The 26,835-nt window shown below is 36.7% G+C and overlaps 1 protein-coding gene across 6 annotated transcripts in view; it reads right to left on the minus strand.

The window, feature by feature from the left end:
* Positions 1-272: 272 nt before the first annotated feature.
* Positions 273-26,835, minus strand: part of LOC115981974 (protein PHYLLO, chloroplastic) — a 55,819-nt gene continuing 29,256 nt past the window's right edge. For 3 of the 6 annotated variants that reach the window (XM_031104429.1, XM_031104435.1, XM_031104434.1), the window contains 16 exons: positions 25,039-25,263; positions 24,037-24,339; positions 13,259-13,326; positions 12,865-13,023; positions 12,626-12,751; positions 12,401-12,532; positions 12,170-12,302; positions 11,768-11,923; positions 11,197-11,439; positions 10,879-11,046; positions 10,532-10,675; positions 9,296-9,757; positions 7,631-7,930; positions 7,384-7,541; positions 7,169-7,276; positions 273-1,043 (listed from right to left, as the gene is read on the minus strand). In XM_031104429.1, coding sequence (XP_030960289.1) covers positions 749-1,043; positions 7,169-7,276; positions 7,384-7,541; positions 7,631-7,930; positions 9,296-9,757; positions 10,532-10,675; positions 10,879-11,046; positions 11,197-11,439; positions 11,768-11,923; positions 12,170-12,302; positions 12,401-12,532; positions 12,626-12,751; positions 12,865-13,023; positions 13,259-13,326; positions 24,037-24,339; positions 25,039-25,263 — 3,180 coding nt within the window. In that variant the 3' untranslated portion in view covers positions 273-748. Of the gene's footprint in view, positions 1,044-7,168; positions 7,277-7,383; positions 7,563-7,630; positions 7,931-9,295; positions 9,758-10,531; positions 10,676-10,878; positions 11,047-11,196; positions 11,440-11,767; positions 11,924-12,169; positions 12,303-12,400; positions 12,533-12,625; positions 12,752-12,864; positions 13,024-13,258; positions 13,327-24,036; positions 24,340-25,038; positions 25,264-26,835 lie in introns of those variants that run through there. The other 3 variants (XM_031104430.1, XM_031104431.1, XM_031104433.1) reach the window with 3 other exon arrangements.

Consider the following 26,835-nt stretch of genomic DNA (forward strand, 5'->3'; position numbering starts at 1 on the left):
ACTATTTTGACAAAATGGTAATTATCCTTTTTATTATTATTAAAGTAATGTTAAACTTAAGATATTGGCCTTTTAATGGGTTGGCATATTTTAGACCCTAGATTTATTTAAATTAAATTCTGACCTTTAGATGGACACTTAATTTCAAAATGAAAATAGAGGACCCGAATCCTCAATCAAATGGCTCAAAGCTGATTGCTATTTTTGTGATTGAGTGACACTACGGATGCTTTAAATTTTACTCAATTGGAGCTTACAAACTCATTTGTCACTAAAATAAAAAATAAATCAAACATTTATATATTCAGTAGTTGAAATTCACCAATCACATTCATTGTCACCCAATTTTTCTTGTGAAGACGCTTAAAAAAGAGTACGATATTTTATGGTACAAAACATGTTACTGAACTACCATGCGGATACGGTGTTGAACATTATTCTGCAACTGCATTTGGGCTTTCTGACCTCATCTAGAAATGGTTTTCCTTCTATCATTTCCAGTATAAGAAAAAGGGTCTGCCAAAAATAGACACGGAGGACACAGAATTGGTGTTTATCTTCACAATAGTTTATGAGAAGTACCAAATGTAAAAATTAGAAGCACATTCCTAAGAATCCATGAGACTGGCATGAGAACCTACAAGCTTGGTAAAGTCTATGCCATGAATTAAACGTGAGTTCCATCAGATGATTTGTATGCAGTATCATCAGCCGTCATATTGCATCTGACTATAACAAGGTTACGGACTTACAGCTCTCTAATCTCTATACCACTCTTGATTGGAAATGAACTCTTGCCCAACCTGGTTAGAAATTGTCTCAATGCACTGATTACAGGAAGTGGGTTTTCCAGATGGACAGCATGGCCACAGTTGGGAATCTCAACTATCTCATGGATCTCATTCCATAGATTATCTCCACTCTTCAAACCATGGCAAACTTCACAAAACATTTCCTGAGCAATTGTCTTGTACTTCGTATCATTCTCCCCAACAATGAGCAAAAGGGGCGTTTTGCAATGCTTCAAGTCTTCCCACAATGGCCTACAATGCAAACAAAAGCACAAAGACACTGCTTAATGAAATTGACTTTCAAAAATAGGATATCAAACTCCTAAAACATTGGGAAACTACTTTACAAAAGAGATCAAATTTAAAGCTAGTATTACAGAACATACTGACAAATATTAAGGCAGCAGAAATTATGTGGTTTTGTTATTGTGGATAAGATAAGACTTTGTGAATTGAATTAGTTAGAATTTATAACCCAAAATTAGGATTTAGAAGTTGTAAGGCATGTGGAGCAAGGAGGGAATATGTCGGCAGTGGAAGCCTAGAATGAAATGTCGTTGTAGCATGCAAATATGGTAAAGGTGGTCCAATGGGAATGAAGGAGCACATGGGAAACTTCAGCTTTGCCACGTTCATCCATTTGAGAATTTTAGCTGTATATGATTCTCACTATCTTCAGTCGGGCTAAATGTATCCCAACTTGAAAATGGCAAGGTGCCTAGAGAAAAGGAGAAAGCACAAGTCTACTAAAATGTAGCACACAGATAATTTAATGATGTTGCATTCTTTTAGAAAAAGCCATTTACCAACATCCTCCCAATGACTCCATAAGAACTTATTATATGTTAAGTAATCACTGTAAAGTTTTCTAGCTGAAAACTCTACTTATGGAACCAACTAAAGCACAAAGTTTAACATTACATAACTTTGCATAATGTTAACAGTTGAAGAAAATTGTCATTACTTTAGGCAAAAACATACAAGTACACATCACATTTCTTCTTATAATTCCAGGTTATTTAGCTAAACTGGATGCTGTTTTTTTATTTATTATCTATTTTTTTTAAACAAGTACAAATTTTATTAAAAAAGGAAAGGAGTTGACACAAAGGACGTGAACAGCCCCAGATCAAAAAGTAAAAATCACAAAGAGAGGGAAATTGAAAAATCAACAAATTACGTCGAAGCAATGCCACCTTGAGCATGAATCTAATTGTACAAGGATCGCAAACAGCACTCTTTAATACCAAAGGTAGGATGCTCCACCCCCATTAAAGACCCCCTATTTCTTTCATAGCAGAAATTCCACATGACACAGAGGCATGGCTTTCCACACCATAGCTCTTCTTTGTCACTGAAATCGTCCTTGCCAACACTCCAAAAGGTGAAGCACTGATTTGGGCATCAACGTTACTAGTTCAAACAAAGCAAAAGACAAATGACCATATCACTGTTTTTTTTTTTGATAGGTAAATGACCATATCAATGTTGCCAACAAATGGTGAAGTAGCAGGTGATAAATAGATTCCCTGCTTCTCTTATACATAAAACTCCTATCAACTACCAACAGATACCATTTTCCAAGGTTGCCAATTGTCAAGATTTTTCTTAAAGCTGCAGTCCACATGAAGTATGAAACATTTCATGGGACCCTGGTCATCCAAATGCACTTCCAAGGAAGGGAACACCTGCAGAAGCCCTAAGGTCATTATTGATTGAACCTCAAACATGACTTTTGTACAGTTAGACACGGGCAAATTATCATAGAGAAACTCAAAAAAAGAATCTACCAATTCAAGTCCCAATCATGAACGAACTTGCGAAAAGAGGTTTCCAATGCTGGAACTCACCCTTATGGGTGCAAGCTAAATACAATGCAACTACAGCCTCCTTGTCTACTGCTAAGGCGAATAGGTCTGGGAACATATTGTGAAGAGGACGGTCACCACAGTCCACACCAAATGTGTATCTAAAATCTTACTCAATCATCTCATACCTCAAACCATAAGAATTTGGGAAAAAGCTCCTATCCCCCGCTGATGCTTTTTCAAAAGCTAACCCCCTAGGGGCCTCGATTCGTTATCCATCCTCCCCAACCTTCACCATATTTAGCATAGACTACACTCCTTCAGAGATGGTCCCTTTTCACTCCAAACCTCCAATGCCACTATCGTAAGAGTGCCTGGTTAAGCTAGCTCCCTAATCCCCAATCCTCCCCTATTTTAAGGGTGAGCACACCACTCACCAATCCACCAAGTGGAAGTTCTTGGTATCACTAGTGCTTCCCCATAGCAAATCCCTTTAGAGTTTTTTCAATTTGTTCGCCACATGATTAGGCATCATGAACAAAGACAAAAAGGTAGGAATAGAAGATAGCGTACTCTTATTCAAATTCACCCTTCCACCTTTTGACAAGTACAACTTCCACCCTGTCAACAATCTTTCCACCTTTTCCAAAATGGGATTCAAAATACCTCCAACTCTGAAAGAAGACCCCAAGTGTAATCCTAGATGGGTCATAGGTATGGGACCAACCTTGCACCCTAGGATATCAGCAAGGTCCATAATATTGGGAACATCACCCATTGGAGTCCAATTCATTTTTGCTTTACTTCACTTTGAGACCAGACACTATAGCGAAGTAGTTGGAAAATTGTTCAGGAGAGGCCTCATAGAACATGATAGTATCATCTGCAAATAGGCCAGAGATATTAAGAACCTCTCTACTGGCCAACCCAACTTTAAAGCCCTTAAGTAAACCACCATCCACAATTCTTTGGATCATCCTGCTCAAAATCACAATGATTAAGAGAAATAACAATGGGGACCTTAGACCTCTTGAACTGTTCAAAAAAACCCTTTTGGAGCTCCATTAATCATGATGGAGAAACAAACAGTTGACATACATAACAGAGTCCACTGACACCATTCTGCACCAAAACCATGCTTACCAAGTAAGAACAGCAAGCAGTCCCAATTGACATAGCCATAAGCCCTCTCAATATCAAGCTTACATATGATCCCCAAAGTACTCTCTCAATCTACTGTCAATGCTTTCATCTGTTATGAGCACCAAGTCTAGAATCTGACGCCTCCCAATAAAAACATTATGTGTATCTAAAAATATATCTACACTAACTGTATTCAAATGATTAGCTAAAAACTTAGCTGTGCTTACCGGGTGAAAATCCCTAATGTATGTAGATCCTGGCTTCTTTGGGATCAAAGTAACAAATGTGGCATTTAGGGATTTTTCAAACTTACAATGAGTAAAGAACTCTTGGAATACTTGCAACACACTCCCCTCCATCGTGTTCCAGCTATGTTTGAAGAAAGCTATAGTGAATCCATCTAGACTAGGTGCTTTTACTGCATCCACATCATGAAGGGCCACCAATATCTCCTCTTAGGTAAATTGTTTTTCCAGCCATCTTCTACTTGTCATACTGACAAAAGAGAACGAAAAAGGTTCTCCGTTCATGGTCTCCAACCTTCATATTCAGGGTATAGATTTTTATAAAAGCTAATGATCAATTCATGAACTTCTTGCTCTTTCAAGATTCATATGCTATCCAATTCAAAATTTTGATGCAGGGCAACCAAAACTGATGCCACACCAAAATTGAAGAGCAAAAGAGTAAAATAACCTAGGAATCAACACCAAGCAAGAAAAACAAAACCTAGGAATCAACACCTAGGGTTGGCTGGAATGACTAATGAGCACCATGTTGGAAAACATGGTTTTGCATCTCATACAAAACAAGCAGCGGAAGCAACACAACGATCTACTTCATTTATGAGAGATAACATACAACCTTGAATTTTAGAACAAAGAATAAAAAGTGTACCTTGATGTAGTGAAATTCAAAAACAAGAATTGAGAAGACCTTCAATCTTTATCCCAATTCCACATGGTACCCAAGAGGTGTGGTTTCTCAATCAGTTTTTACGTACATACTTTTTCTTTTGTTAAAAACTGTGTTCAAGAGAGATCAAAGAGAAAACTGTTTTCTCTTCTTTTTATCGAACGTACCCAAAGACAGTATTTTATTTAATAACTCTTACTAAATAAACAATTGATTATCTAATTGAGTTAACCTTTTGGCCAACCCAAATGGGCTTTAGTGTGTGGCTTGGGATGAGACCAAAGAGAAATAAAGCTCTAGCACTAATGGGCTTTGGGCTTCCATCAACTCTTGACAAGCCCAAAGTTACCATTAATTATATAATAAGTACCACAATGGAAATATAATTGCACTCTAGGCCTTATTAATAAACTATATCTCAAGACTCTAATATAATATCATTTGACCCTTCTATGAAACATCTATACTGAAGAAAGTCATAATAAACTGTCACTTTGTAAATCATTACTTTATTCCTTGAGTCCCCAATTTAATCTTTTAGTTATTTATATATTTTATGAAATCTAAAAAAGGCTAGGCCCAGCACCTTGAAGAACAAGTTCCTATTAAACTTGAGATAAATTTATCTTAAGGGGATATTTCATGTCTCTAAAGAAAGATATTATAAATTTCATCTTGAGAATATTTATTCCCTCAACACTACATGTGATTACCCAACATAATGGTGTTTTGACTGTTAAATTAGATCTCACTCTTGATATATCAAAGCAACTTACATTTCATGATCAGGTTCATAATCCTATCAGAATTGAGAGTTTATGAAAATAGAAGTTGTGAGATTTAGGGGCTATTTGGTTGGTGATTTTAAACAAACAATGCATTCCAATGGCAAGTTCGTAAATAATTGCAAATCACTGGGGCCCATGAGGATTAGACAACACACTCTCTCTCCCTCATGCTGACCAACACCTCACCTTTCCTTTTCTTATCTTTTTTTTTTTCTTTTTTCTTTTTCTCCCTTTATTCTTCACTTTCAGATTTCTTCTCATCTCTCTTCACCACATCTCATCTTTCTCTCTCCAAAAAAATCACAAACCCAAACAACAAACCCAGTTTTCTTCATCAAAGAAAATCCAACATCACCGATTAGAAAACAAAAATCCAGATTTCTTAATCTCTCTCTTCCTTTTGTGCACAGGATTCATTATTTTTTTAGAAGTGTAATGAGAATGGGTTCCTGGTTTTTTTTTTTTAACAAACGATTGTGGTTTTTTTTTCCTGGGTTTGGATGACAGCCTCACTAGCAATTTTTCTGAATTTGGGTTTGCACACAACGGCCAAAGGCCAGTTTATTTTATTTTATTTTTTGGATTTGGATGACAGCTTCAATATCAATTTTTCTGGGTTTTTTCTTTTGCTTCTTTCTTTTCTGGACAACTGGCTTGCCAACCCCAATTGTATAGCAATTAGATTTAATTTCTTGCGTTGATTTAAAGTCTTTATTTATTTTCCAATATGCAAGAGAGGGTGGATTTGATTTTGTGGATGATTGGTTTGGGTATTTGCATTCCTATTGCTGGGATTTCTTTGTGGAAGAGAGAAGGAGAGGCTCTGTCACAATAAAATGAGGGAGTTTCTCACTCTTCAAATAAAAAAAGATAAATTGTATTGTGCTAACAACTTTTCTTTAAAAAAAACATACACATACCAAACACACAACTATATTTTTTCACATTTAAATATGTTATATGAAACATGGTACCAAATACATTTTTTGCATTATGATTACTGTAAACACGTGGTTTCACAACACTTTTTAAACCATAGTTTTCATATCATTTTATTCAACAATACTAGAAATCTCCAACCAAACATGCCGTTATTATTCAGGTGATAGTTGTTAATTGACTAATTAATCTCACAGCGATCCAGTTTAATGTGTCTTACACACTTAAGACACATCAACACATCAACTAGAAGTCTTCACTTCCATGATCAAGACAAATCATTGTAGTTGATATGTTATAATCTTCGCAAATGAAATGCCCAATTCCATTATCGACTACGAACTACATTTTTGAATTTACAAGGAACTTGTGATTTATATCTTCTATAACTAAATCACATACAATGCATCTCAAAGACTATATGATAATGTCTAATTAGTTCATATACAAATAGTCTCATATAATTAAACAATTTAATTATTTATAATATGCCAATAAATTGGATTTTAGGACAAAAACTCTAAGGCTGTTGGGAAAATTTCAAAGCAAATTTTATTAATCAAGAAAATTGTAAATTGTCTCCACTATAGCACATTAGTGTGCTTATATAGACTTTTATGACTTAGCACTAATTCTAATTGATTTAGCAAATCCCATTTATTGAATTACAAAAAGATATTTAAAGATCCTTTGTGCTTCCCTAATCATATATAGTGGGAAAAAACGAAACCTAAGACACCAATATTTTAAACAAGGGAAATTTAAAATGCCAAAAAAAGCTTACTGCTGCCTCCCAACACTCAAGTCAGACAGAGATTTTGCAAGGCTCTGCACATCATCATGCTGTAAGCGGCTGGTGAATATTTGATTGAAATGGGGATGGCTTCTTAAGCTGTTCATAAGCAGAAATTTAATAGATGATCAATAACCAGGGAGTTGAGTATAGTAAAGGCAATCACAGAAGTCAGACCCTCTGAAAGAAAAGAACCCAGAAATTACCTTTTCCACAGATCTCCAGCATACCAGTTCTCCATAAAGAGTTGTAAGCCATGAGCAACAAGTGAGCATGCTTTGGAATCATCTTTGGCCCTACGAACCTCTCTTGCTACTTTATCTTTTAAACCAGGGCTTCCAGCTATTACGACAGCTCCTTTGATCTTCATGATCAATATTTATTTCTATTAACCATATAAAATAAATAAGACGCTCAAAACAATGGTCAAAACCGCAAACATTAACAATTTACCTTATTACTAAATCTCAGGGCCATGTGCAATGCGATCCTTGCTCCCATTGAGTATCCAACACAAATAACTTTTACAGGAGTAATTTGATCAATCATTTTATATATTATGTCTGCAACCACCTCAATTGAAAAAGTTGGGTCTTGTGCAGAATCATTGGCACCATGATATTGTATCTTCGATCCCCCATGAGAAGGAAGATCAATAGAAATGCATCTTGCTGAACCTGATATGGCCTTCATGGCAGTAATCCAGTCTTCACCAGTCCCAAGAAATCCATGAAGAAATAAAACTACATTATCCTGCATCAGCTTAATCATGGTGGAGTGAGGATGCAATATAGGAACATTACTCTGGAAAGAATATTTAACAAGTAAAATTATTGTCATGGAAATTGTCCAGCTACCATGCAAAATTATAACAGACAGACAAACAGTGAAGCAGTAATTTGACGTCAATGTCACAAGACTGAAGATAACCATGCAAACTTGTGATCAAGAGATCATCCCTTCATAGTCATGACGAGCATTTCACTTGAGCTTTTGAAATATAACTACAAGAGGCCAAATATCAACAACATATACCATTTACAATTTAAGGTATACCTATTCCTATTGTTGATACAATATTGCTAACAAACCACTATCATTCTTGGGAAGCACAGGTGCGGCTCCAGGGGTGCCGCACCCGCGTCCGACATGCACGGATGTGCCGTGCGGCCGTTGACGTGGCTGCATGCGCGTCCAAGGCGAATCTGTTTTTTTTTTTTTTTTTTTTTTTTTTTTTTTTTTTTTTTTTTGTTTTTTCCCAATTTCCGATTAGGGCCGATACAGTCCGAAATGGGCCAAAACAGCCACAAATCAGTCCGATTCAGGAAAAATAATAATAATAAATAAAAGTAAAAAAAAAAAGGCAAAATGCACCGTTTGACTCTAGTGTTTTCTTTCCCTTTTTGTTCCCTTTCCACGTCTTATTTGTTTATTTTTTTAAAAAGGTTCCCAAATAATTTGGTAATTGTATCAATATAAATAATTACTTATCATTAGAAAATAATATTATTTTGCAAAATTTACCCCCCTAAATATCGGCTATAAATATTAAATTGACCCCAAAGGTTCCTTATCTACTATTGCTCTTAAATTGGCATATGTTTACCATTATATAAAAAAATATGCTTAGAAAAATATAAAAAATATAAATAAAAATATATTTAATAATTTTTTAATAAACGTATCTCGCCGCACCCGCACCTTACTTTCTCAAAAATTGCCGACTCACTACACCGCACCCTTACCTGCACCTGCACCTGCACCCAAACCCGAATCCTCACCCGTGCTTCCTAGAGCAAGAATTAATAAACCAACCACTTTTCTTGACAGAGAAACTGATAGCCAAAACTACATTTCCATGGTACCATGAATAATGTGTCGAGTAATTACAGGGATTATGAGCCCCTAGAAAGTGAGAGTATCAGGGTAAGTTAAATGGGTGGTAAACCAACCACTTTTCACGGCAGAGAAATTGATAGCCAAAACTACATTTCCCTAGTACCATGAATAATGTGTCGAGTAATTACAGGGATTATGAGCCCCTAGAAAGTGAGAGTCTGGGTAAGTTAAATGGGTGGGAAAGATGAGTACATGAATCTTGTGAAAAATTCTACTTACATTGGTTCTTTCTCCAACCTCATAAACTTTGAGGAAACAAGAGAAACCCCTTGTATCTACAATCAACTGGTATCCATTAACTTGCTTCCCAGTAAGCTTGCTACAAATGGTATTGTGGTTAATTTGAAATTTCTGCAGAAACCGGTTAGCTTCAGAAACAGAAGCTTCTATGAAACCACTATACGGATCACGATCAATCCTGAGAGGATCAGTAGTAACATCTTCTTCAAGCCAACGGTATGTTCCCAGACCATGGGCTATAGATGGGACACGTTCACTTTTTATCACCTTGCATATGTCTGCATTCTGCAGCTCAAGATAACAAGAAAACTGAATATATGCTGACAAACCCAGGCCACTTTCATATGCAGCACTGACAACAGCCATCTTTCCCTGGTTTTGTGCCCAGCGTGCAACCAATGAAGCATTTTCAAATCCACCAATGACACTTGGTTTGATAACCTGAAACAATCAAAATAACAAACCTAAATCAGTATTTAAACACCCATTAAATAACAATGATGTTTATGGTGAATGGGAGATTTTTCAGCATTTCCTCTATTTTGTACATTTCTTCCTCCTGTTATGGTTTTTATTTCACACAACAATTTTCTTCCAAAAGATAAAAAAAAACAATGATGAGAATTAGCAAACAATGATGCTTGTATACACCACCAGTGCCATTTCCGGCAACAAGACCTTGGCCAATCTTAAACAGACTTCACTAATTTTTGGCCTACTAGGTGCAATTGTAACTTACCTATAAAATAAATAAATAAACTCCCTCTATCTCTCAATGTCTGCACTTCCAAAATGACATGATATTTTATGAAAAGGTAAAAATATGGTGATCTTTTTAAATTTTCCTTTACGTCATATCAAAAGTTACACGACTTCTTATATGAATCTTATTTTCTTTTAAAAAGCACACGAGATATTGGAAATTGAACTTCCACTTTTACAAAATTTAATATATAAAAAGGCGACTCAAAAAAAGGAAGGGTCATCAATTACTGAGAGACAACGGGAGTAAAAAAATAAATAATTGACCACATTGTTGGGATAAGACCAAGTTGAGTTGTGTTACTATTAATCCTTATAGAGTGGTAAGTATGTTGATGCTGATATTCATGAAGTAAATACAATGTATTTACAGCCTGAACAGCACCACCGGTGAAAAGTATAACACCACCAGCCAAAACAAGCTTATAAAAATGAAAATTCAGTGTCACTTACAACAGCAACGATCCCTGGGTGAGAATACTTCGCAAGCTTTTCAAGAGTATTTTCCTGAATGCTGCCAATAGTTTCATCCAGTGCAACGGGCAGGCCACTGTATTCACAGAACTTAATAATATCATTTTCATCCTGAACAGGTTCCTGAAATAAAGGATAGTTAACAATTACTTGAGAACAAATACCAAAAAGATCATATCCGCATCATCATATAAGACAACCATGAAGTTTCTTGACAATCATAGGAGATCTGAATACAATTAAATATAGCAAAGAACACCATGTGTGATCCATTTAGAACCAGCAAGAGGTAGAACAGTCATATTCACTGATTATCCAGATTATACCTCAATGTACTGCAGGTTACAATCCTTTACGAAAGAACCAAATTCTATAGCTTCTTCAAAAGTCCAGTTACGATTTGCATCTACACGGAGTTCTATCTGACATCCAACCATCTTCCTTACTTCTTGTATTACAGCAGCATCATGAATAGGACCTCCCCTACGTGCTACCTGTGTTAGGAGAATAATTGTGAAGCTAACAAACATCTCCAATAAATGCAAGTCTTTAGAAACGTCATCTGAGGCAAGAGTAGCAGCACATGAAACAAATGTTAAGCAGTGTAATTTTAGCAGAATATAATTGCAGTCAGATCAACTTACTTTAAGCTTTATTGCAGTAAATCCTTCTTCAACAAGACCTGTAGCAGCATAAGCCACTTCCAAAGGAGTTCCATTGGAGTCAAGAAGGGCACAAATCTTAACTTTTGATGACCTTCCAGATTTATCTCCCTCATCAATTTGGGGCTGTAGTGTGTTTAATAAACTGGAACCTTGTCTGGCTGCTATGGCATTAAGGATACCCATTTCTAAGCCACATCTGACACTTGGAAGGATTGAACATGGCTGTATAACCATGAAATCACTTTATCATTCAAATTATTACTCCATTAACTAAATTTTTTTTAAAGAATTTTATTCACGGACTCCAACAATCCATCAAGTGATGATTCATAAAAAAATCCAAGTGCATTATTTAAACAAGTCACATCACTCATTAAATAGGTCATAGGTCATGTGACTAAAAGTACACATGTTTATTTTATTTTTTTTATGAATCACCACATAGTGGGTGGAAAGAATTTCCTCCAAACTGGTTTGGAGGTAAATTCTCTCCTTTATTCACTGGCCGTATCGATATTGTATTTGCAGAATAAAGATACAAAGGACCTACTGGGACTCCCAAGTTGTTCCATATCCAAGAAGAAAATGAACCCTTTAGCAGAGGAAGGAAGCAACTAATTTTAGCTCCTTTTAAAACATGAAGAAGAAATATGAGTTGCTGTTCAATTTCAAGCAGGCTTTCTCTGTGGATTTCAAAAGGTGCAACCTGTTCAAGAAAAAAATGGCAAGATCAAATAACCTTTAAGATCTTGAGGTTTTTTTTTTTTTTTTTTTGGGGGGGGGGCTGTGGGGGGGGAGAGGGGTGCAACAAGGTTATCAAAAAGACATTCAAGAATTAGAGAGAAAGATGATGAGAATGATGAACAGGTAAACCTCAGCCAATGCCATTATGTGTGCTTGTTACATAAAAGGTTCACACTAAATATAAGTGGATGAAGAGGGAAAAAAAAACCTTCCAGAGCTTTACCTCACCAAGCCCGACACTCCCATCTTCAAGATATAAAGACAAAATATAACCTTCTCTATAAAACTTGGTACATTCATGGTCAACCAGATTCAAAGTGGGTGGAGTGCATAGTGGAATTCTGCTACGAACAAAAATTTGAAGAATTATGCCAAACTTCCTCAAAATTGCAAATCACTGATTCATATTTTATTACATAAATGATATACTCAAACCCACCTAAACCGTGAGCACTCCATTCTAGAAATCTTGCAAATAAAGCCTTCATGTGAAATGGAATCTTGAACTGAAAGTCTCGAGAGGATGCTAAAAGCATGATTTGATGCCTGGCTTGCAAATTTTCTTATATTACTGAGATGAGAAGCACAATATATCAGCAGACAGGTGACAAAAAAATGCAAGTAGGAAGACATAATAATTGAAGTAGCATTGGCGCCTAATAACCTGTGGAAGGTGGCATTGGCATCAATGGAGCTCTTTACTTCAATTACACAATCTATCTCATCGTATTGGGATGCCAATAATGCATCTTGAAGCTCCCTCTTTGTCTGCACTAGTGAATGCTTCACACTGCACATTCAATGAATTCCAAAGAATTTAAAGCAAGAATTTATTCACCAATATAGCTTCGACTGAGATAGGAGGGAAAGTTACATATCGTGACTATATATCTAGCATTTTACCCATGTGCCTTACACAGCCCGCAGATTGAAACATTGTGAGAGGTGTAAAAGTATTCGTTCAGAATACTTGGGTCAGTTCTCTCTGCAATTGGAAGAAGACTGAAGATTGCACCACCTTGATTATTTATCACAACTATCGTCATTGGTTTCCGTGATTTCCTTCAGAACATTCAATTTTTTTAAACATTAGAGCAACAAGTGTTAAACAGACAGATTAATGTACATCAACATGGGAAAGTTTAGAGCACAAAAATCATGTGGATGATTCCCTAAGGGTTTGTAATTACCAATACCATGTAACTGATATGAAACAGGATAATAGGAAATTAAAGGGAAAAAAATGCATGAATACAATGTGACACAAGCCTTCAAAACTACAAGATAAATTTCCCACCTTTGATATAAAATTGCCAACCCATTTGTATCATGGAGGAAAGAAACATCTCCAATCACACAAAGTACCTGAACATTAATATAGAAATATGAAAGAGTGTAAGTTTGTCTAAATTGGAAAGAAAAATAAAATAGAGAGAGAGAGAGAGAGAGAGTAAAGGATAAAAAAAAAAAAGCCAACATTCAAATGTCTCCTCCAACTTTGGGTTAGTGGCAAATTAATCCCTTGTGGTTTAAATTTGCAATATAAACTCCCTAAACTTAGCAAAACTGTAAAATTATGCATTCCATCAAACCTCCATTAAGTGAGTGGGTGGAATTCAATCCAAGTGCATACCCCATGACTACTTGGCTGTAAGGAGTTTTTTTTTATTAAAAAAATGTATGTATGTATGTATGTATGTATGTGTGTGTGTGTGTGTGTGTGTGTGTGTGTGTATATATATATATATATGTATATTAGTAAAAATGAATTTTATTAAGAAACAAGATAACCATGAGCACACAGGGAGTGTGCTGCTACAGGCCTAAGAAGTCAATGGAAAGAGCACAGATCCAAAAACTCAACTATTGAGGTAAAGGGAAAACCACTACTCACTGACATCCAATCAGACAAAGAACACCAAGTAAAACATTTCAAGTCCAGAATGGAAGGAGTAATTTTACCACGGTCTTAAGCTGGGGAGTTTATTTCTTAAATTGAAAATACGAGGAATCATTTTTCCACTGACCCAAAGTTGGAGGGAAGGCACTTGCTAACTTTTATCTCCAGCAGGGTGCCTCTTAGGAAATTTCTTTCTATACAATGTGTTTCTACATTGGGCTATTTCCCATGATCTTACCATTTCACATCAACACAAAATCAGAATCAGGATAACCATATGTGACATTAACTAAAACTCCTCGCTCTCTCCCAAAAAGAAAAAGAGCATCATCTAATACTCATGATCACCAGACCTTGACAACACCTTTCATGAGAAGTAATTACACCACCAATAGTCTACCTAACTAGGTGTTAGGAGCTTTACTTGTTGCTAATGATGGCATGAGAAATGAGGGTGTTTGGACAGCATTGGGCCAATCACTTGACTTCATGTTTTCTCAACACACTCATGGCTCCTCATGCCAGACTAGTGATGCTCCTAAGGGCTTTTTGAGGGGGACTTGCCCAGTCCCCCTACTTGAGTTGGATCGATGAGCAGGATGAGGGGGTAGCATGTGGAGGCGCCTTGCTCCACATGATGCCCCAAGGCCATGGCAGAAGAAGGCCATGGTGGGTAGAGATGGATTTTAATGATGGGCAACAGCAGGTGGTGTTGACCCTATGTGGCGCATGGCATTGGTGGCTAAGTTCTGGTTTCTTGTGTGTGGGTTGGGTGGCTTGAGTGCAAGGTAGGGCTGGGCTGTTGTGATAATCAAATGCTGTGTGCAAAGCATTGGACTAGTGGGGGCTGGCTGAATGCATGGACAAGTGCTAGTGGGCTGATGACATTTACTTTGTGTGCTGCATGGGGGCATGCTGTGTGGGCTATATGCTAATGGGGAGGCCTTAAGCAAGGGCCAAACCTCCCAAAACGTGTGAAAACATGTTGTGTGGGTTGCTAGAGGATGGGCAGAGGCCCCATGGTCTACTGAGACATGGGTTGTGCATATGCAACATGTGCAGTGGAAGTTACCAAGCAATTCCTAGCTTTCTTGATGATCAGACCTGCTGTGTAAAGGTTGGAAACGTGGAAAGCTTGGAAACGTGGAAAGCAAACCAAGACAGCATCAGTTAAAGGTGTCCTAAGTCAGAACACAAGTGGCAGATTGTCTAAGACCTAGGCAGTAACTGCCATCTAGGTTGCACCGACACGGCATTTTTGGCGTCGTGTCGGTGACCTCTACCCGCTACTGCTGCCCTTTGTCCCTCGCCAAAGCTAGATTGGGCCGATCAGCGAGCTCCATAGACGTCAGCGTCGTGCCCTGTCCACTCCGATCTCTCTCTCTCTCTTGGCATGGACAACAGGTCAGGTCCGACCTCTTTAAGCTTCTCTCTGTGTTTTTTTTGTTTTTTTTTTTGGCCATTTGGTTTGGGTGAATGGGTTACTTAAATACTCACTTATTATAACGCTTTTTTTTTTCTTTTTTAATCCCACTCTCACTGTCACTGTGTGAGAGTGGGATATAATATAATGTTGTTACTGCCATATAAGTTATACCTTATAACTTATATATATATATTTTTTTCTGTTTCTTTACTCAGCCTTTTGTTTTGCCATATAGCTTTATTTATTTATTTAAGTTAAATATTGTAGGTGATTTTACTAAAATGAATACTGAAAGTGAAAAATCAACTGAGTCAGCTGCTCCTCTATGGAAATATGTTACTAAGTTAGAAAAAGCAGCTGTTGGTGGTGGGAATGTTACTTTCAGATGTAACTATTGTGAAATTTTTTTTAAGGGGTCTTATTCAAGGGTGAAGGCACACTTGTTAAAACTGTCTAATTTTGGAATACAACCATGTGTTAAGGTTGGAGATGAGTATCAGAATGAAATGCAGAAATTAGAAGATGCGTATGAGGAATCTTCGCGTAAATTGAAGAAGCCTAGGTTAGTGTCTTTACCATCTGATTCTCCTACTAGTCCTAATTTGGGTCCTATTGAGAGTAGTACAGCTACAAGTAATCCATTTTCTCAGAAAAAAGGGGTTGGGAATTCTCCTTTGGAGAAGGCTTTTAACAATCAATGTCAAGAGCAATTAGATTCTCTTATTGCTAGGACATTTTATTCTACTGGTTTACCCTTTCACTTTGCTAAGAACCCATATTGGATTGAGATGATCAAATTTGCATCTAATAATAATTTAGTGGGCTATGTTCCTCCGGGTTACAATAAATTAAGAACAACTTTGTTGCATAAAGGGTCTGTTTAGATACAACTTATTTTTGCTAAAACTGAAAATTAAAAACTAAAAACACTGTAGCAAAATAATTTTTAAATGTGTGAATAGTGCTATGGGACCCATTTTTAATATTTTTTTCCTGAATAAAGTGGTTGTGGGTCCCATGAATAGTGTTGCTACAATGCGTGAACAGTGATAATTGTCCCCTAAAGCAAAACGCGTGAAAAAAAAGAAAAAAAGAAAAACAGAAAACGCAAAACGCAAACGTAGGAATAATCCTATCCATACACTCACAAAGAGAGGGTACATATTGAGAAGTTGTTTGAAGTCAATTAAAGACACTTGGAAAGAAAGGGGTTTAAGCATAGTAAGTGATAAGTGGACAGATGCACAAAAAAGGTCATTTATCAATTTTATGGCTACATCAAAGAAAGGGAAACTTTTTATCAAATCCATTGATTGTACCAAAGAGTACAAAAACAAGCACTTCATTTCTGACTTGTTTCTAAAGGTCATTGGTGAGGTTGGGCATACTCATGTTATCCAAATTATTACTGATAATGCATCTGTTATGAAGGCTCCAGGATCTCTTGTTGAAGCTGAATATCCTCATATATTTTGGTCACCTTGTGTTGTGCATACCCTCAATTTGGCCTTGAGGAATATATGTGCACCTAAGAACTCTTTGCAGAATGAGGTTCCATATAATGAATGTAACTGGATTGCAGAAGTTTCAGATGAGGCAACTTTCATTCGTATTTTCATCACAAATCATTCTATGAGATTAGCAATTTTTAATTCATTTTCCCCTTTAAAGTTACTTGCTGTTGCTGAAACACGATTTGTTTCAATAATCATCATGCTTAAAAGATTGTTTCAAGTAAAATAGCATTTTCAAAATATGGTCATTAGTGAGGAATGAATGTCATATAGAGAAGATGTAGGAAAAGCTCAACCTGTGAGGGATTATGTTTTGAATGATTTGTGGTGGGACAAGGTTGCATATATTTTGAGATTCACAGGACCTATTTATGAGATGCTTCGAGTGGCTGACACGGATGCACCTATTCTCCATAAGGTGTATGAAATGTGGGATTCCATGATAGAAAATGTGAAGAAAGAAATATACCGGCATGAAGGCAAGGAAGAATATGAGGAGTCTCCATTCTATGATGTGGTACACACTATACTCATTGAACGGTGGACTAAAAATTGCACACCACTTCATTGCCTAGCCCACTCCTTGACTACGAAGTAATTTTCTATCTCTTTAATCTTTTCTTATATTCTTTAGGCCTAGCCCACTCATTAGTTGTACTTATTTATTTGCTTTTAACTAGGTATTATACTAATCAATGGATTGAGGAAGTCAAAGGCCGTGTTGCGCCACATAAGGATGCTGAACTTTCTGCGGAGAGAAACAAGTGTCTCAAAAGATTCTTTCCTGATCTTGATGATAGGAAGAATGTTACTATGGAGTTTGGTTTGTTTTCAGGAATTGGGGCTTATGATGATGATAACATGGATGATAGGTGGATCTTCGATCCAATGCTTTGGTGGTCAAATTATGGGTCCAGGTTACCAATGCTTCAAACTTTAGCTCTTAAGCTTCTTGGATAGCCTTGCTCATCATCATGTGCTGAGAGGAATTGGAGTACATATGGCTTCATCCATTGTATGAGGAGGAATAGAATTACTCCTAAACGTGCTGAAGATTTAGTGTTTGTTCATTCTAATCTTCGACTTCTCTCAAGGAGGAGGGAAGAGTACACTAAAGGAAACTCTAAGAAGTGGGACATTGGTGGAGACACTTGGAATGAACCATTTGGAGGACCTAGGTTGCTTGAGATTGCTTATCTCACACTAGAGGAGCCAGAGATGGAGATAAGTCTTGTTGAGAATGATGACTATGTTGATGACGATGATGTTGTTGTTCTATGATAATCTTGAAAGTTTAAAACTTGTTATCCTTTTATGTTTTTAGTTTGATGTTGAACTTGTTGTTCTATGGTAATCTTGAAAGCTTAAAGCTTGGTTTCCTTTTATGTTTTTAGTTTGATGTTGAATGTAGCCTATTTAAACTTTTGGTTTGTACTCCAAACATTTTATGTGTATTATTGCACTACTTTGAGTGTGTGTTTACTTATTTGTAGTTCTTACATAATTTAAATTTTAGACATAAATGTATTTTATGTCTAAAAAAATATGCCTAAATATAAAAATTTAATTAATTATTTAATTGCCGTGTCCATGCTGTGTCATGTCCTTGTTTTTTAAAAATTGTTGTATCACCGTGTCCGTGTCGGTGCATCCTAGACTGCCATAGCAGTTAATTATGTGTATTTAACCCTAAGGGTGTTGGAGGTGCCAATAGCAAAGTGTATTTGGCCTTGAAAAAATTCTATGTAATTCTCTAGGCTTGTAAAAGGGTTTCCTTTGTACTTGAGATTAAGTAATAAAGGTTGGGAGTGGGTTCCCTGTAAATATTGTGTGTGCTGTGTGTATATACGTCCCTATATAATCTGTTCTAAGTGTTATTACAGTGTGTGTGTGGTGTTGGCTAAGACTAAGTTAGGGACTTAGAGCCATCGCAGGCAGAAAATTTGAGTGAAAAATTTGACCCCATGACACTAAGTCACCTAAAGAATCTAATCAAACAACACTAAACTAACTTAGAATTTATATTGGAGCTATTTACACAAACTCCAGTAAAACGAAAATACATTCGGAATCATATCCAAAGTCACAAGCCTAAGGAATACCAATTATGGCCAAATTTTAAATCATGTCCTCGAGATATCTTCAACAATCCAATCCAATTCTATGGACGATATAACTAGGAAGCATGGACACTTCATTTAGGGTGCTGTACCCTGTCATATCCATGTCGTAACAGTGTCCTATCTACCATATCATGTTATAATTTTTCAAAAATTGCTTGTGTCGCCCTATCGTACCCGTACCCACACCCATGTTCATGTCAGTGTCCGTGCATCCTATAGCCCCTTTAAGAATATTACATTGCCATGGGTCATATACTTCCCTTTATTTTCTGTTACACTTAGCAGAAAAAAATAACCTAATTAAGAGATGAATTCCACCATGGGAATCTAATCTCTCTCTCTCTCTCTCTCTCTCTCTCTCTCTCTCTCTCTCTCTCTCTATATATATATATATATATATATATATACTCACACACAAGTGGTTTTTGTTCGTCAAAAGTGGTTTTTCTTAAGACAGACAAGTGGCAAAAAGAGGAAAGATAGAAATGGGAATGTGGATGTTAGTTTTAAGGTTGGATTGGTACCAGTTTGAGGATTTGATGAGGGCAAGCTGCCTCAAGTGGTTTTGTCATGGCAACCAATACATAGGAATGCCCAGGTATGAACAAGTGACCTTATCAAAATTGGACGAACAAAAATTGCAAAAAAAAGAGGTCGTAAATGATGTGGATGAAAGTATTAAGGAAAAACATTATAATTAAAATGGGGTAGTTACATAATAAATCCTAGCGTTTGACCCTGTTTCAAATTTAATCCAAGAGTTTTCAATTGCATCAATGTCCAAACTATAGCTTTTAAAAATCGTTACAGTCTGGACCTTGAGTGATTTTCTGTTAACTAAAAATAACAGAAACCCTAATCCTCCACATGAATGCCAAACGATACTTTAGTGCAAACAAAACTCACAACACAATGATGTCATAGTTAGGCCGCCAGTCGTACAGGAAGCGGTGTTTCCAGTGGCGAACTGGTGAGCAACGCGTAAGAACCTGCCCTTGGTCCTTTGGAAATGGTAAGATCTTTGGCACAAGAAGAAGGGGTTGATCCATATCATATTGACTTAGTTATGATTTCTCTATTTTTTTAAGAATACTGATAAATGTTTGGATTTCTGCGATTATTTAACCGGAGTTACTGAATATCAAAAACTTATTACAAGAAATCCTATTTTCTTAGATTGATGGGATCTTCGTAGAAGCTAAGTCTTGAGGGAAATTATGAACATTACGTTCATGCATAACTTCCATACCAAGGTTAGCATGGTTAAAAATATCAGCCAAGGTAAATATGGATTATTGAAAAGAATAAAACATGTATTTGGATCTTTTCCTTCAACCATGCAAAATTGTATGAATAATTACATACTGAATAATATAGAGGTATAAAGAGAGGGCTCTTTTTCAAGCCTTACTCTTTTTGTGTAATATAATCTAGTAATTATCATTTTTCAATTGGGGGAGATGGCTGAGTGGACTAAAGCGTCGGATTGCTAATTCATTGTACAGGTTTTTCGTACCTTAAGTTCTTTTTACACGAGTAAGCCATTTTGCAATATTTTTCTATGTCAAAAAATTAACTACAATTCGAAAGATTTTTAGTGTCTAGATAGGTTCCATGTATGGCTTACTCGGGTTTTTGTTACTTTTGGTCAACTATACCAAGAACATGATCCTCTCTATTTGCTATAAAACAAAGAGTGTCCATTTCATGATGAAGATTTAATTTTCATGCATTTAAAGGTGCACATGATGACACATCAATTAAACTCTCATTCCAGCAAATAAGGAATGATGATTTTTTTTTTAAATGACGTGGCCTAATATTCTGCCTTAGATTTGTGAACTACTAAATCTTCACCATACAATGGATCCTCTCCATTTCAAAAGCAAATGGATAGGATCCTTTTTCAACTAACAAAGGGTCAAATTACAACATTGTTAAAACTATAAGATGGAAATTTATGTAAATTATAATTCAAGGTTAACTTTGAACTAAGGACAAACTTTGCAGTTTATTATGTAGTTACCCTTTAAAGATGTAACTAGATAATCCAACTAAATGATTTTTTTTTTTGGATAGATGGCAAATTTTTTATTAAGAAACAAAATAGCCAACCCAAGTACATTGGGGATGTACTTTGGGAGCAAAAATCAAGAACCAAAATTACAACGATCAAGTAAAAGAGGAAGAGAAAAACAAGAATAATGCGACAGGGCCACACTCCAAACAAGGAGAGCGTGTAAGAAAAAAGACATAATCTCTAGCAAGGACCGTCCACATCCCTCAAAATAGTGAGCATTTCTTTCCCTCCAAATACACCACATCAAGCAGTGCGGCACAGTCTCCAAAAATATATATTGCGATGCAGCCCAAATTTACCTTGCCATGATTCAAACAACTCAATAACCTTAAGTGGCATAACCCAATGCAGCCCAAACAAACAAAACAACAATGACCACATGATGGAGGAAAACATGGTGAAAAAGAAAGATGTTTTAGAAAACTAAGTTGCTTAGAGAAAAGAAAGAATTAACTAGCTCTTCAAGAGTCACACTCTTGGAATAATACCTCATACGTAGATTTCATGGATTCAAATTCAACTAATTACAATGAAGGCAGCCTTGCTTATTTATAATTACATGAGCAAGCTGCTGAGTTAGTTACAAGAACCCACCATGTGGCTGCCATGTGATTTGGCCAAAGCCTAACTAACTTCTCTAACTAACTAATAGGCTATTGCACTTATCACTAACAACCTATCAACTAACTAACTTTTTGTTACAAGTGATAAAGGCTATTAAAAGTAAAACCAGAAATTACTTATTATACAACAGAAGCTAGTAACAAATAAATTTAAAAATGAATTGCATCACCACAACTCCCAAGCTAAGGGACAATAAAGCAGAAGATGATCCACCGACTCTCCACACCTCTTACACATGTAACACCAATCAAGAATAACAATACGTCTTTTGCAGAGGTTATCTGTTGTAAGAATCTTACCTAAAGAGGCTGACCATGAAAAGAAAGCCACTCTTGGGGGAACATTCGAGTGCCACACCAACCTCCAAGGGAAAGAAAGGGAAGGAGGGTAGAAGGAAAGATAAAAACTACTAACCTCAAACCCTCTACTCCTAACTAGCTTCCAACAAACCTTATCAGGGCCAACCCCTCGCACTTTCGAAGAGTAAACAATATCCATGAACCAATCAAAAGATTCTTCCTCCCAATCTTGCGGTGAACAATGAAAAAAAAATTCCAATGCAGCTGCCCACCAGACCAGCTCATAACCTCCACCACTGAAGAATCCCTTGCTCTACTAAGACCATAAAGTTCTTGAAAAGCCTCTTTGAGGGAACAATCCTCACACCACACATGCTTCCAAAACTTCACTCTAGTACAATCACCCACATCATACCGTAACAGTTTAGAGAAGTTCAACTAGCCACTTCTAATAAACCTCTAGAGGCTAACACCATACGGACTAGTCACCTTTTTCGTCAACCAACCACCCCAAACATTCCCATATTTCGCCTCTATGACCCTCCTCCATAGCGCATCTGTCTCTAAACCATTCCTCCACAACCACTTGCCCAACAAAGTAGTGTTAAAACTTCTCAACCGTCTGATACCCAGCCCCCTAACCCGCATTGGCTTGCAAACCTTACCCCATTTCACCAAGTGAAATTTAGAATCACCATTAATACCATTCCAAAGAAAATCTCTTTGTGGTTTCTCCATACGATTAGCAACCTTCCTAGGTATAGGAAGAATAGAAAGGAAATAAGTAGATAAGGAGGATAATGCACTTTTAATAAGAGTGACCCTACCTCCCTTAGATAAATAAAGCCTCTTCCAACTTGCTAGCCTTCGTTCCATCTTCTCTAAAATAGGATTCCATATTGATATCTCCTTGAATTTGGCGCCCAAAGGAAGTCCCAAATATTTCAAAGGAAGGGAAGAATGCCTACAACCCAATAACCCCACCAGCACATCCAAATTATGTACCTCTCCAACTGGAACCAACTCTGATTTCCCCAAATTAATTTTTAACCTAGAAACCTTCTCAAATCTATTCAAAATCTCCCTCAAAGTAACTAACTGATTAGGATCAGTATCACAAAAAATAAGAATGTCATCCGCAAGTAGGAGATGAGACACCATAATCGAAGCACTAGTTGTAGAGCCTACAGAGAAGCCCGAAAACTATCCAAGAGCTACAGCCACATCCAACATACGACTCAAAGCCTCCATAACAACATCAAAAAGCAATAAAGATAGAGGATCCCCTCGCCTAATCCCCTTAGAGCTTCCACAAAAATCCAAAGGGCTCCCATTAATTAGTATAGAAAATTTAACAGTAGAAATGCAACACAAAATCCATTTTCTCCACTTATCTGAAAACCCACAACGCTGCAACATATACATAAGAAAACCCCAATTCACATGATCATACGTCTTCTCCACATCCAACTAAATGATAAAAAACCATCCATGTAGCAAGCCCTATTAAGATTATGGTCTAATTGTTGAGTTGTTGAAATACAGTGATATGGAACTTGGATGTTGTGAACAATCAAGTTGCTGCTATATGAATTTCTCATTCTACTTCAAAACAAAATTTCTGTATACTAATTGAACATCAATATCTTGGGTAAAGAACTGTAACTTGGCAGTCTTCACAAGCATGATGAAGAACAGAAAGGGCATTTATAAGTTATATCTATGGTAATTATGAACATTTGGAAGATAACAACTGATGTACAAACAAAAAGGCACTTCAAGTGTTAATGCAAAAATAAAACACCATTCACATTTTGCATCAACTAGTTAAACTCGTACCTTGCTCCTTCAAGGAATTAATAATAATAATAATAATTATTATTATTATTATTATTATTATTATTAAAAAAAAAAAAAAAAAAAACACCTTATAAGAAATCCACCAACAAGAAGAAATATAAACGACAGAACATCCAATTTCTGTCTACGAGCCATCTATAGCTTACATGCAGCATCAAAAACTCCTCCAACTAAAGACTGATAGTAGTAACCAGAAGTTAATGCTCATAAAATAGTTCACTCCAAAAAGAAAAAATCTTATGAACTTACTTGTTTGTTGCAACCCACAGCAAAGCCAACAGCAGTGCTGAGCAACCCATCAATACCACTAGCTCCCCTATTCCCAGCCACCCGCAACCAGTGGAATGGTAGTTCTGAGTCCAACATTGAGGCTGAAAAACTATGAATACATTCTGACCAATTGTGTCCATACATATCTACATCACGTATTGCCATGCTATTCCCTACGAAAAGAGCAGACTTGGATGATAGTACTTCTGAAATCGTGCGTGCAGCTTGAGGTTCAGTCAATGAGTAGTGGGTGCTAATTTGAAATGATATCTCCCATGCAACCTACAAAATAGGTAAATGAAACTCAACGAGACACAGAGAAAGAGGGAGAAAAGACTGACAAAAACACTACTTTTTTTAATACTGAGTATTAATCAATATATACAACAAAAGAATTTTAAACCCCTGGAAGTGCAGGGAATCAAGGCATGATATATCACACTAAACAAAATCATTTACTTCACTCCAACAATGTGCGTCTCTAAGGTCAACCTAAGGAAAAAAAGGATCTGTTTAGTTCTCTCCAAAGAGGAGAAAACTGCAAAACAAGCGAGCTACTAAGGAGTTTTCCCTTTAGGGAAAATAAAACCTATAATTTAAATCTCAAAATGATGTCTTAAACTGGCACCACTGATTCAAACTCCTATAGGAACCATAAAATTCGTCATTCCAAGGGGAATGCTCCTCATAAACTTGGCCGTAAATAGGAAGGCTGGAGATTTTCTTCAGGTCCCACAAGTTTTTTTTTTTTTTTTGGCCTTCACATGTGGGGTAATATTCAAGATTACTAATGATATCCAAAATTGAATTCAAAAAGTGATTTAGTCCGGTGGCATTTTAATGTTTAGTAGGGCTTAAAGTTGACACTGATCAACCTGGATCAAACCATATCCAGCTTATTGCCAGATGTTGCCATAGAAAAATATCAAAATGGGACAAAAGCACATAATAAATACAGCATCATTGCCTGGGATCAATTACCATCATATTCAATATTTGTAGAAATGAGCTCCACTTGCTATTCTTATTTGGAGATGTAGCTTTAAGTAAACAACTGGCAAATTCAACAACAGTACTCTCAATCCTGTGAGTTACAATATGTGAAGGATCATGACGACATTGATGGCTGTCAACCATAATATATGAGCATGGAGAGCACTTCTCTAGCATCTGAGAAATACGCTTGCTTGTTATCCTACTCCCAACCTGTTTATAGTTCAAAATTAAGGCAATCAACAAACTTCACAATTGGCACTGATAGCATAATCATAAGAATGTATCCATTACAACAAACATATCCCATGTTCAGTCATTCTAAACATGATACCAAATAGAAATTTTTTTTTTTTGGCAAGTGCCTCAAGTGAAAGCAAGACAACATCAAAGGGCCTTTATATCCTCACAACAGATCTCAGTCCCAATAGTGATTAAGTGGCATGGTAGCGATGACAACGAGTGAAACAACTTTACAATAGAGTTATGGCAGCAGCACAGCATGTCTTTGGTGGCATTGAGGAAAGTTTTCTAGAGCAGGGTGACGTCGAATGGAATGAAGGGCAAGTCGACTCTTTTTTTTTTTAATGAGTTTTGAAAGGCAACGGGTCCGGACAGTTATATGGTCAATGAGGAATCGTGTTTAATGGATTTGAGGCTATCAAGGTGGAGAAAGGGCTTGGGTGCTGGCAAGTGGTGGTCAGGGATTTGTAGCGTGGGTGGCCGAATGGGCCATAGGGTGGCCGTTCAAGGTTAGGTTTCCTAGTAGAGAGGTCGAGGCTTTGGATGGTGGCTGGGTGTCCACAATGTGGGAGGTTTGAAACTCTAGTGAGTTTGGTTTGGTGATAAGGAAAAGAATTATGTTTTAATAGGCTAATCTTGGTAAGTAGTCATGTAGGCATACTTATTTAACTCTCACAGTTTAAATGAAGAGTAGCATAAATTAATCAGAATGACCTTGAATTATAAACTGAAGTAGAAGGCATGGATTTTGAGTTAAAGAAGAAAGAAATTGACCTTGTAATCTATTTCCCCTTTTAACATCCTATGACTAATTATATTTCTCCTTTGATTTAACCCAATGCTTAATTCTTCCCTTGATTAAAAAAGAAAGATATTTAAAAAAAAAGAAAAAAAAAGTATTGTATTCATACTATTATGAGTTTGTATTGAGTCAGCAATAAAATAGTAATATCAATGTAACAATTGTTAGTATATAGCTTAGTCTAGCCTAATCCATCAGGCTTAGTCAATATAATGTACTTGTACACTCATATTACTTATACTTCACACATACTTAGCCTATATAAGGCTCTCTATTGAATAGTGTTATTTATACAAAATATACATCAATATACAGATTATTCAGTCTTTCTCTCTCTCACTTTATACTCTTAACATGGTATCAAAGCCATTGCTTTGACTTTCTGGTACCTACGGTCATCTCCGACGTTCTTCCGCTGCCCTTGCCTTCATCTAGTAACAGAAGCAAGTTACCGCCTTCAAGCCACAGCCACAGCCACTGCAACCCTCAAATCTAGTATGTTCTCCCATCAAAACGTTGAACCACGGCCACGAATTGATTGATCAAACTATCCTGAGCAAAACCCAGCCTCTCGAGCCGGCTTCTCATGCACACACACATGCTGCTAAAGGTTCTCTGCGAGTTAAACATGCACCTCACGTGCCTCCATGCTCCACCAAAACCTGCCATGCATCGGAAATGTGCCGCTAGGCGCTCCACACAGTCCACGCACCAAATCCAGTCTGTGTGACACCATGTTA

The sequence above is a fragment of the Quercus lobata genome, chromosome 3 (genome assembly GCF_001633185.2).
Source record: "Quercus lobata isolate SW786 chromosome 3, ValleyOak3.0 Primary Assembly, whole genome shotgun sequence".
Lineage (NCBI taxonomy): Eukaryota > Viridiplantae > Streptophyta > Magnoliopsida > Fagales > Fagaceae > Quercus > Quercus lobata.